The sequence below is a fragment of the Bicyclus anynana genome, chromosome 10 (genome assembly GCF_947172395.1).
Source record: "Bicyclus anynana chromosome 10, ilBicAnyn1.1, whole genome shotgun sequence".
Classification (NCBI taxonomy): Eukaryota; Metazoa; Arthropoda; class Insecta; order Lepidoptera; family Nymphalidae; genus Bicyclus; species Bicyclus anynana.
In genome coordinates, this window is record NC_069092.1 from 884,234 (window position 1) to 896,426 (window position 12,193).

Here is a 12,193-nt window from a genome sequence, read left to right on the forward strand (position 1 = left end):
ACAGCTCAGCGACAAGAGCGGTTGGACTTATCACTGAGGGGTGGTGGTTCGATCGCCGCCCCGTTGGTCTATTGTCGTACCCACTCCTAATACAGTATTTCCCGACTAGTTGGAGGGAAATGGGAATATTGGTCATATTTTAAACATATGGCAAGTATTCTTTTAGAAAAAAAGAAAAAAAAAGTTCTTTCCTATAACTGAAAACTAGCTAATAATCAACAATACATTATTAGCTAGATAGTTAAGTCTGCAGGCTATGATGAACGAGTAATATAGGTAGGTGAAATAAAAACCTGCTTTTAAATTAAACAGTAACTTTTCGAAAGGGCAACGTTTTTGGCTTTTCTTTTTCACTGGAATTTGCCTTTCGAACTAAAGAATATCTTACACCTATAGAAAGTAACCGCAAGAATATAGTACTATATTGTAGTAACCCAAAATTTTTGGGATCTTAAAGGGGCAAATAAGTATTGTATATAGAAGTGATTAGAAGTACGCATAGTGTCAGTGCCTCCCCGTTCTTCTACTGCAAAGCGGAATAGCATCTGCTTTAGCTCAGGCCAATTATCTTCTTTAGACCCTGCCTCGCATTACCGTTCTGTCTAAATTATTTGATCATGATCAAACGTGTTCAAACAAACTGCGTCTATGTTATCGATGTCTCAATGTGTTAAAATTATACGTGTGTGTATAACGATTTAATGATAGTTGTGTGTGTTATACACAGGATATATTTGTTGGTGTTAATATTTTCGATGTGTGTGGTTTTGATTCGACCCATTCAAAAAACGGCCGACAATTTTGATGGTGAATTTGAGTGCGATACAAGTTAAATAGAAAGTAGGTAATTGGACAGCTCCCCCCCCCCCCCCCTGGTCAAGTGGCACGTCGATTCTCTGTCTACGATCGCTAACGCTTCGTAAACTAGAAAGATGTATGCGAATGACAGATCTTGATCACGTCATTCCCATACATCTTTCTAGTTTTCGAAGCGTTAGCGATAGTAGAAAGAGAATCGAAGTGCCACTTGGCTAGAGCAACTGAGGCATTCAGCGTTTATCTCTCTTTCGTACAGTATAGTTTGTATACTTATTAACCGACTTCCAAAAAGGAGGAGGTTCTACGTTCGGCTGTATGTATGTTTTTTTTTACTGATGATAGTTTTACAAAAGCAGACAAAACGCAGCAATCATCAGCAAACCATATCCTTTGTTCTTAACAGACAATGTAACTTCTATGGTATTTAAACATTACCTAATGAATTAACTATAAATTAACAATACAATTACGTCACAATAGTGCATAGGCAAATAAAGTCTCAATCCTAAATAAATAGTTATGTACATGTATCTTCTAATGTAAATGAATAATTACATGCCCCAACCGACTGAAAGATTCCTCGACATACAGACAAAACTAATGGGCGTAAAAGTTTAGTTTACTTTTTACACCCTGCCATGCTGCGATGTCTTTTCATCTAAGCATACAACAAAAGCTTCGTTATTAACCCTCACTCTGAGTTCGAGTCTCCCCTCAGAATGAGAGGGGTTAAGCCCATAGTCCACCACGCTGGCCCTGGCTGGATTGGCAGAGAATTAAAAAAAATCTCTGGTATGCAGGTTTCCTCACGATCTTTTCCTTCACCGTTTGAGACACGTGATATTTAATTTCTTAAAATTCACTCAACTGGGAAATTGGAGTTGCATGCCTCGGACCAGATTCGAACAGACGTCCTCCGGAATCGAAGTCAGAGGTTATCACGGCTCATAACAAAAGCCTCAGGAAGCTTTAATTTAAATATTATGAAGTAGTGATAGGGTTAGGTATTTGTGCCAGAGTTAATAAGAGGAAGTAGATTTTGGCTACTGAAGGTAGAGACTAAAATTGTCCGGCTTCAGTTTATATTTTTAGCTAAACTCTTTAACAAAATATATTGCACACAATTAAGCATTACTGGCTAAGTGTTGCTTAGGCTCAATTGATAGGAACACGTGTTATTTATACCAATATTTTTTTCATACGACTCGCCATGGATATCACGTACCTACACAGTTTGAGCAATATTATCTATCTATACTTACTTATAATATATCTGTAGAGAGGTCAATTCTGTATTTCCAAAATAACTATCAGGGGGTGACTAGTGGTTGATACTGATGCCAAAAATGCAATCAGTAAAATTTTTGTCTGTCTGTGTTGTTGTTGAAAATGTTGGGAAAACGGGAGAAGTTACTCCATTTTTTAAGCTTTCGTCGCTCGTGCAGCCAAAAAGGGGAGGGTAGGGATAAGGTAGGGGTAGGGATAGGGGTAGGGGTAGTTGAAAGTTTTCATTGACTTTTCACGCAAACGAAGTCGCGGGCGTCCGCTAGTAATTAATAAATATCGTGTTCCTGGGCCCAAGGACTGAGAGAGCTCACTTACTACTAAAATGTACTTTGAAAGTCATTCACAATTGCAATCACTGAAACATTTATTTACAAAAGTGCAGATCGCGACTCTGAATGCACGCGCGATTCTATTTGAATATTTGACTGAAACATTATTTAAATTAATTAAATATAACAAATATGGAGGTAATGGGTAGCGACAAATCTTTAAAGAAATGTACATATGAAGATGCTTTAGATATTAGCGGTAAGTTTTTGTTTTTAATTCTTTCGAAATACATTTTTTTTCCTCCAGTCTTAATGATTGGAAGTCAGAAGTGGCCAGCTTCTAGTTTAGCTTATTTTACCACAACCATTACTTGAAAAACAGACAAAACCTTCAAAAACAGCATACATAAGCATCAACTAAAAGACACCTTGCCTTAAATCTGATTTGCTTGTTGAGTATTTCTGATGATATATTTTTTACCCGACTGCAAGAAGGGTTAAGGGTTAAGGGGTTCAGGGTTTACCCGACTGTTATCTAATAATTGCTTTCTACACTTCTGGACTGAACTTGTTTTTTTCTTTTCAGTTTTTGTAGAATTTATGTCGGTTTTTTTTATTTCTTTAATTAACTTATTTATTTACCCATGCTAGCTCGAATAAATGCCAAAATCCTAATTATTGTGCTCCAATAATACGAAAGCATTTTTGTAAGAAATTGTTATTTCAATACGTTTTTCTCCTTAGACGCATTATACAATTATATATGTTCTATTTATGTCAGTATTAGTTTCTTACAAGTTATGAGTATCAATAACAGGAATCAATCACTTCTCTAATAGAAATCAATCAACGACAAACGTACACAGTTTGCTCGTACTACGTTACAGTCCCGGACTTAGAATTATTTAGATGCCCCTAGTTCAATACAATTTTTAACTCCGGACATAGTAATTGTTTAACTGGGTATCTGCGACATAATTTACAAAATTTTATTCATCGATGGCGTAGCGATGTGGGGGCAATGGAGACCATTGGCTCGGGTGGCACCAAAATTTTGTCAATGGAAATAAATAATATTGAAATTTTAGGCAAAATCTAACAAAATATTGCCACTTCTAAGTCTGCAGTAATGTTGGGCTCACTCGGTTGGCTATTTCCCTTAATAGATTTCTTCCGAAGCAGTGGTATCTTAATTTTCAATAAGTTGTACGATATAAATTTATAATTAGACTAAAATAATTTAGCTTTAAAGTCTTTAAAATTCGAGACTTATTCTTTAACATAATATCCTTTAAAGTAATAATTAATACGTGGCGTGGCGAATTTTCAATCGACGCCGGGCTACGCCACTGATAAATAATTACGAGTATTGATTTACTGATTTATTTACACTGGTTTTCTTTATATTTATTATACTTACCTATTAATGTAGTTGGAAAAATGTAAAACAGATCGTCATTCCCACAGATTATTATTATATTAATTGGTCTTGTTCCGCTATCTATAATACATCGTCTTTACATTAATGCCTTGTTTACATTCGGAAGCCATGAGAAGCGCTTTGTGTTTTTAAGAGCGAAAACTTGGAAATAATTTAATTTGTTCGACGCTGCTCTGTTTGGAGATCTTCATTCTGATAATAAATCAAGCTATCGCCAGCAGGCAAGTAGGTAAATATCTACACAGAAAGGAACTGAGCTAGTATTATAAGAAGCTAAATGAATCTACTATGTAACTACGAATACATAAACGAGTAAACAAATAATTACATGAGATTAAATTATGGAAAATACTGTTCTGCGCTTTTACTTTTCCGATTGACTAGGTTTACATAATATTATTTAGAACATTTTATTTATATTATTATTTTATATTTATTTTTTACTACGCTCTTTAAAGGGTAGAATAATAGTACCTACCTACCCACTTCTGCTACAGATTTGTGCAACATATTGGAGGCGAATGGAAATATTGGTCATATAAAAATGTAATGGCAAATTATCCTTCCAAAAATATAAATGGTAATGGTACAATAGTACCTCATCATTATTAACCCATATTCGGCTCACTGCTGAGCTCGAGTCTCCTCTCAGAATTAGAGGGGTTAAGCCAATAGTCCACCACGCTGCTGGCCCAATGCGGATTGGCAGACTTTACACAAGCAGAGAATTAAGAAAATTCTCTGGTATGCAGGTTTCCTCACGATGTTTTCCTTCACCGTTTGAGACACATGATATTTAATTTCTTAAAATGCACACAACTGAAACGTTGGAGGTGCATGCCCCGGACCGGATTCGAACCTACGTCCTCCGGAATCGGAGGCAGAGGTCATATCCACTGGGCTATCCCGGCTCGGCATATAAGTACCTACTTAAACTAATTTCAGGTTTCGGCAAGTACACGTATGGTATGTTGTCGGTGTGCTGTCTCCTTATCCTCGAGATGTCCATCGACATCTTCGGCTTCTCCGTGCTGCTGCCGAGCGTGACGTGCGATATGAACCTGACGACGAACCAGCAGGGACTGCTGTCCGCTGTACCATTGGTAGGTTCGTATCACAATTCCAACGCTTCAAATACTCCAATCAAATATACATCATCAGCCGCTGCCGACGGAAGACTGAACACAGCGATGCCGACCTGTATTATTTAACAACAATCAGTGCAATTAAACAAATATCCTTAACATACTCGTAATTACTAAAATCAGTGACAGACGCTAAAAACAGAACAGGACCCATAATTGAACCCTGTGAAACCCAGTGCCTTTATATCTGTATTACTATAATTACAATATGAACTGCCTGTTCAGATGAGGCATTTTTCGCGTTGATACTCGCGCGTAACTGTGATATTAGAGCTACATATTTCCGTACGCGCGTTTACTCATTTGAATATGATATCGGGAACAACAATCAAAAAGTGAAGAGAGAAGATGAAATATCATGGTGCCTATACGCCGTCACGCCGACCACGGAAAACCATTAATCATGCTACTCGGTGTTGAGATATTGTATCACCAACAAACAAAACAATTTCACAAATACACACAAAGCCGATATTATACACTAAAAATAGAAAAGGTCCTAAAATTTAACCCTGTAGAACCCTGAGGCTATATATTTTTAACTCCTAACTTCAGGTATCATGGTGTCGTCATACGCCTGGGGCCTGTGCGCCGACACGCTCGGACGACGGAAGACCATGATCGTAGCCATGCCGATCGGATTGCTCTTCAACTTGGCGACCAGCATCGCGCCCAACTTTACTAGTCTCTGTTTATTGAAGCTGCTGTCTGCTGGATTGTGAGTCCTTCTTAAATCATCATATTCATCTTCATCTTCATCGATATCAGTCTGTTTTGTTAACACTACAGGCCTCATTCCTCCTATAAAAGAAGGAATATCGGAGCTCACCATCGCTGCTTTGATGCGGGCCGGTTAGTGATAATATTTGACTCTAAATGAACACTTAAATGATGATTAATGATAATAATGATTTAGTCCAATGTGATCATTTGGCAATGCTTTGAAACTTTGAGCTACTATTGAGATTTTATTGGAAGATGGAAAACCCAACATTTGATCGCCAGAAAACTAAATAAACAAAATCATTCACTATTGATATCAATGATCATTTAATTTCATTTCGAGAAAACATAGGTAATGTGAATTTAATGGACAAAATAGGATTGATCAGCCTATTTAATACACTTTTTAAAAGGCTTGCAGCTCTTTAGGTTAGCATAGCAATGTGTTCTTAGGTATTTCGCGTACGTATATTTTTCTTTTTCTGGCTTATTACAGTTCATCGTCAGCTAACGCAGCTGCATTTGTATTGCTCGGGGAGACGGTGCCGCGCCAGTACCGCAGTCGCTTCATGTTCCTTATGGCCAGTGCCACCATGGTCGGACAACTTTTCATCTCTCGTAAGTATTCATTGCCTAATCCATATAGTTATTTTGGAAATATATTTCATGTACAATTCTGTACAACAAATATATTTCCAAAACTTCTTTACTGATTTATTATAAGTGTAGAAAATGTGGCTTACAATAATTTGCCGTATTTGCAAGCGTCGAATCGCCTGTAATATAGCATTTTACAGAATAATTTAGTTAAGTTTGAAATCTCATGATATAATATTTTCCTTTTCCACAGTGCCAGCACTAGCAACCTTCTCTCTAAAATTCCACATCTACGTGCCCTGGTTGGGCATGGAATACCGTCCTTGGAGACTACTCATGCAGATTCTATGTATTCCTGGGCTTTTAGGAATTATTGGAATATTACTTCTAGAAGAAAGCCCAAAGTTCCTTCTTAGCAAAGGCCTAGAGGACAAAGCTTTGGACGTTTTGAAGAAAATGTATCACTCCAATACTGGACTGGATTATGACAATTACCCAGTGAGTATGAGCACCCATTGAGCTATGCAAAATGTTCATTATAAAAAATCAAATCTCATTACTATGCTCAAAACTATAGCAGATCAGTATTAAATATTTGATTTCTCGGAAATAGGTAGTCAATTTTAATTTTTTTTAAATCGATTATAACTAAATAGGGCCTGGGTACTAAACACGAGAGTGTAGCACTTAGACTACCTACTAAGTGTAGCACCATCAACTGCGATTTTCTTGTGCAGTTCACGGTGATAATATTATTATGATAATATTTTTTTTTATTTCCAGAAATAATATCAAGTTGATAATTTTCATAATTCTAGAAATTTATCTAATAAATGTCAGAAAATCAAGTATACTATATTTCTTTAGGTACGAACACTTCACCTCGAGAAGTCTGACCTGAAGACCAGCTCGAGCTCGTCCGACTCCATCCTCCGCCACATGTGGAACCAGACGGCGCCGCTATTCAAGCCGCCACTCTTGAAGAACTCCCTCATGCTGTACTTCATCCTGCTTTGCGCTTATATGACGTGAGTTCTTCATACTCTGAGAGCATGGCCGTTTGAACATTTTTGATAGATACTTACTGTATCTAGTATCACTGTAGATTATACTTGTTGGTAGGATTAACAAATACTCTACAGTAATTCCTGACAAATGCAGGGGTATTATTTTAAGTGGAAACTTAAGTACGTATTGAGTATCTTATTACTTTTTACTTATAAGATATTATTATTAGTAATTATAATATATTACAAATAGGTGCTATAATTGTGTTGGAAAATGTACGACGAAAAAGCTTGGGCGTAGATCTTCTCTCTATGGCCAGAGTCAGGTCTACAGTCCAGGCCATTTGAATGATAAGGCACCCCTTGTGCAACCTTGGCCAAATAGCCAGAGACCGTACGGAAAAGTGGTATCACGATTCTCATTACTTAGTGGCCAGGGTCCGAAAAAAAAAACATTAGCGATTGACTCTATTAACATACAGTCTAGAATAAGAGCACTTCGGAATGAGATAAATAGTTATCTCGGGATTTACGAAACCGATTGTGAAAATATTTGTACCAATAGAAAGCCATGTTATTTATGAGTACCTGGGCTTGGGTACCATGGGCTTTAGTTTATCCGCAAGGAGAACGAAGCGAATGAAACGCATGGCTTCTGCTATTATAGATAAGTACAGTTCATTCAAGTCATATTTCACCGGACTCCAGTAATTAGTCTGAGCCTGAAGCTGTAAAAATGTACCTACAATGTCCAGGTCGACGGGGTTTACAATGTGGGTGCCAACGATGAGCAACGCGTACTTCAACGGCGAGGACACGACGGGAAAGACGTTCTGTGAAGTGCTGACCGCTTCCATCCGAGTTACATCCTCAAAATACGCTAATTCTGTACGTTCTTTTAACTTCATCGTCATCTTTTATAATCAGTCAATGGACGTCCACGTCAGGTCTCTTGTAAGGATTTTCAAACAACATGAGCACTCTGCATCCAGTAGCTCCCTGCTTGATTTTGTCGGTCCACCTAGTGAGATGTCCACTAAAGGCAGGCGTCCGCATCGTACGTATCGGACGCTTCGCGATTCGTACGATGGGAATCAGTGGTCAATCAACACTTTTATGTTTTTCTTTACAAAGAATACAACAATCCGTTTGATGCTATCCGTCCGCTACGTACGATGTGGATCTGTGGACGTCTACTCCTTTCTGTTAATTTATATTCGTACAATTTGTAGGTTTTAGATTAAAATAAATTAAATATTAGGCTGAGAATGTAGACTTCTGAAAAAGTTTACATTCTCCTTCATAGGAGACGCGATGTGGAGTTTAAAATCACCATTATAGTTATAGTTGGTGTCCACTGGCCCTAACTTTCTTGCTAGTAGCGTAAACAAAATCTATAGTTAACCTGATCATAACGATTAACGAGGGTACTCTAAAGGTTCTTCTTCTTCTATGCGTGATCCCACTACGTGGAGTCCGCTTTCCGGCATAATCTCTGTAGGTACTTTAAAGATAATAAATTCCTAAATTGAATTAATCTTTATACAATTTTCAGACATCAAAAATAACCCGAGATTGTGACGATGTCATCCGACCCCTAACTTTATATGCCGTGATCATCTACTCCGGCCTCTGCGGAACTCTGAACCTCCTGCTCACGTTCATCGTCGGGCCCTTAGGAAAGAAGAAGACAACACTACTGGTGTTCATAGTCTGCATAACAGCCGGAATAGTTCTCATGTTCGTCAGAGTACCGATGCTGAGTATGCTGATGTTCTACATCTTCCCCTACGTGGCTCTGATCTTGGGAAACATCAACAGCTATTTGGTCGAACTGAATCCGACATATTTGAGGTGAGTTGTATAAAAAATTTGCTAATGCAATGGTGCAATGCTCTTGATAATTAAAAATGCATAGTTTGTAATTGTATTCAAAATCTGTAACTTTAATGCAGTAGTCGCTTTGCTGGTTGACTTGACTGCTGAACTTGTTCTCGCTCATTGTAGATTCTGATTTCTGAATAGATAGTAAAGTCATTAATTACTACCTATTAGGAACACAATAATTCCCGCCCATCGCCATTTGTCAATAACAAGCTAGCAGCAAAATCGCATTTGCTTGTAGAGGCATGGTGACATGCTTGTCAGTGATGGTGGCACGAGCACGATGCTTTAACTTCGCCAGCATGCAGCTAATCGGCGCACTGATCAGCAGTTTATCTTAAACTATGATTAACTAACTAGCTGCTACATATTGTTTGCTTAGAGAGGCATGGCGACATGATTGTTTGTTGGCAATGGCGCGATGTTTCGGTTTTGCCAGAGTTAACGTATTCTTACAACATACTAGTCAAACGGTAACAATAATTGCTGTTTGTAGAGGAATGGCGACCTGCCTGTCGGTGATGGTAGCGAGAGGCTTCGGATTCGCGAGCGTGCAGCTGATCGGAGCATTGCTGATCAGCAACTGCGAGCCGATGATGGCCGGCTACATCGTGCTAGTCATACGTAAGTACTTTTATAAGACTAGCTGATGCCGAGCGGTTTCACCCGCGTGTATTCCCTTTTCGTAGGAGTACGGGAATAATAAATAAAAAGCCAACAAACAAACTCTTCAGCTTTATAATATTAGATATTTTATAAGGCACGCTAAGCTTACGATATAACCTAACCTTAAAAAATTATTATTTTTTGAAGATGACTTCGACTTGCACCCTGATCTGCATGATGAGAGTCATCTGATGACTTATATTTTATTTTTCAGTGGGTTTGATAACGGCGTGTTTCTTACCACCTGACTCCGCAGTCTCCGCGCTCGCCAAGTGAAAACAATGACATCAGATCACAACCTCAACGGAAAACACAGACGTCATTTGTTATTTTTAATTAAATTAAATAAAATGTTATGTCATCCAAAGCTTTAATAGAATCTCTTGGAACACCCTTTATTGGTCGTTGGATGTTAAAAATAACTTGGTAGATTATGAATAGCTAACAAACAGTGAATATTGTTAAAACAAGTCACAGACAATAAATAATCAAATCTATACTATATTATAAAAAAGTAAAATTTATGGTGTTGTGGTAATTTTTGGATCTATTGAACTGATTTTCAAAATTAACCTACTGAATCGTTTTGTTTGAATAAAAAAAAAATAAGGAACAAAATCAGTAACTATTTAATAGTGAAAATATACGCTTCGTGTCGTATTGACTTATTGTCTTTTTTTTAATACTTACAGATATTGTGATACCTACTCCAAAATTATATTATATTATACATTATATTATATTATACGTTATTAGTACATTACTACATTAGTACACAAAATGACGGAAGTGGTTTTTATCCCCACTCATACAGTAGGAGCATCTTCAGCTCGAAGCACTTCCAAAACAACGATTAGATTAGGTAAGTACAAGTACCTGTGTGTAATGGGATTTTTGTCAACAACTTGTACCTACTGGGTACCAACAAACTGAATAAGAAAATTTCCATTTAGTATCTGATAACGATGATTTGGCTCCAGTCAAATATTAGTTTTTTTAATATATGTTTTTAGAAATAAAACAATTGAAATAATAGAGTAAGACATAAAAAAATCTACGCAAACGCAATGCAATTTATGCAAAAAATATAGTAATATCAATCAAACAAAAACTATCGAATTTCGATTTTATTTTTTATACAACAAATCTTATAAATATGTAAAACAATATAATCACATTTAATTTATCAACCTATTTTTGGCTCAACTGCTGAGGCCGAGTCTCCTCTCAGAATGAGAGGGGTTAGGCCAATAGTCCACCACGCTGGCCCAATGCAGATTGGCAGACTTCACACACGCAAGGAATTAAGAAAATTCTCTAGTATGCAGGTTTCCTCAGGATGATTTTCCTTCACCGTTTGACACGTGATATTTAATTTCTTAAAATGTACACAACTGAAAAGTTGGAGGTGCATGCCCCAGACCGAACCCACACCCTCCGGAATCGAAGGCAGAGGACATATCCACTGGGCTCGGTAAGATACATACCTAATATAGAACCTCCTCCTTTTTGGAAGTCGGCTAAAATCTCTCTCTAGCTGTGCTAAATAGACAAAAAAAAAGGTACTGAATTATTTTGTGTTTACCTTTTAATAATAGAGTCGTAGATAACGTTTTGTCAGAATCCTCTTTACAACTGGCCGCTTATCCGCAGATTTTCCTCAAAGATGGGAAAATGGCACGAAAATACACTCACGCGCAATCTATTCACTAGAAACTATTCAAGTGTATTCATACTGAAACAATGTTTTCCACGACGTTTTTCAGCATAGACTAATTTTTGATAGAGCTAACATATCTATATTTATTATAAAAATATGTATAAAATATTTTTTAGCCCAGTACAAAAGGGATACCTCTTAAATGTTATTTTTATCTTTAGTTTATACTGTGTTTTTTATGTTTATTTTATTTTAGTTTAATTCTGTTAATAATGTAATTGTGTGATAGATCCATATCTATATTTATAAACGCAAATCTCAATCAGTTTGTTCCCTAATTAGTCCAATTAACCTATTTATTATTCTTTTAATTCATTTAATGTATCTATTCGAGTACTAAATTACGCATTTTGAGGTAGTGTACCTATAAGTGGGTCTATGACACAACAACTTGACTAATCTATGTTTTGTAAAATTCAATTCTAATTGTCATATCCTGTTGGTAAAAATAAATAAATAAATAAACAATGATTTCTCTACATTTTTTAATGTTATTTTTGGTAAATTTTATTTGGATATGTAAGGATTAGATTATGACATACAAATATTGTAACAATAGCGTTAGTGGAAAACGCGCAGACAGCCAAACACTCTCCGCGGCTCGCACTATTCGGTCGTAACTAAGTCCGTGTAAT

General features: G+C 36.9%; 1 protein-coding gene across 1 annotated transcript; it reads left to right on the forward strand.

The window, feature by feature from the left end:
- Positions 1 to 2,494: 2,494 nt before the first annotated feature.
- On the forward strand, positions 2,495 to 10,200 carry LOC112047921 (synaptic vesicle glycoprotein 2A-like). The gene is made up of 10 exons (XM_024085224.2): positions 2,495 to 2,634; positions 4,762 to 4,923; positions 5,517 to 5,679; positions 6,181 to 6,302; positions 6,535 to 6,779; positions 7,149 to 7,309; positions 8,044 to 8,176; positions 8,844 to 9,142; positions 9,669 to 9,796; positions 10,053 to 10,200. Exons 1-10 carry the CDS (start codon positions 2,568 to 2,570, stop codon positions 10,112 to 10,114), a joined length of 1,542 nt encoding a protein of 513 aa, XP_023940992.1. The 5' UTR covers positions 2,495 to 2,567; the 3' UTR covers positions 10,115 to 10,200.
- The last annotated feature ends 1,993 nt before the right edge of the window (positions 10,201 to 12,193 follow it).

What these genes read in the sequence shown, in the direction of transcription:
- LOC112047921 (XM_024085224.2), top strand. Translation starts at nt 2,568, where the DNA reads ATGGAGGTAATGGGTAGCGACAAATCTTTAAAGAAATGTACATATGAA. An exon ending in AGATGCTTTAGATATTAGCG is followed by an intron (nt 2,635 to 4,761) that starts GTAAGTTTTTGT and finishes AACTAATTTCAG; the next exon opens with GTTTCGGCAAGTACACGTAT. An exon ending in TGGATTATGACAATTACCCA is followed by an intron (nt 6,780 to 7,148) that starts GTGAGTATGAGC and finishes ATATTTCTTTAG; the next exon opens with GTACGAACACTTCACCTCGA.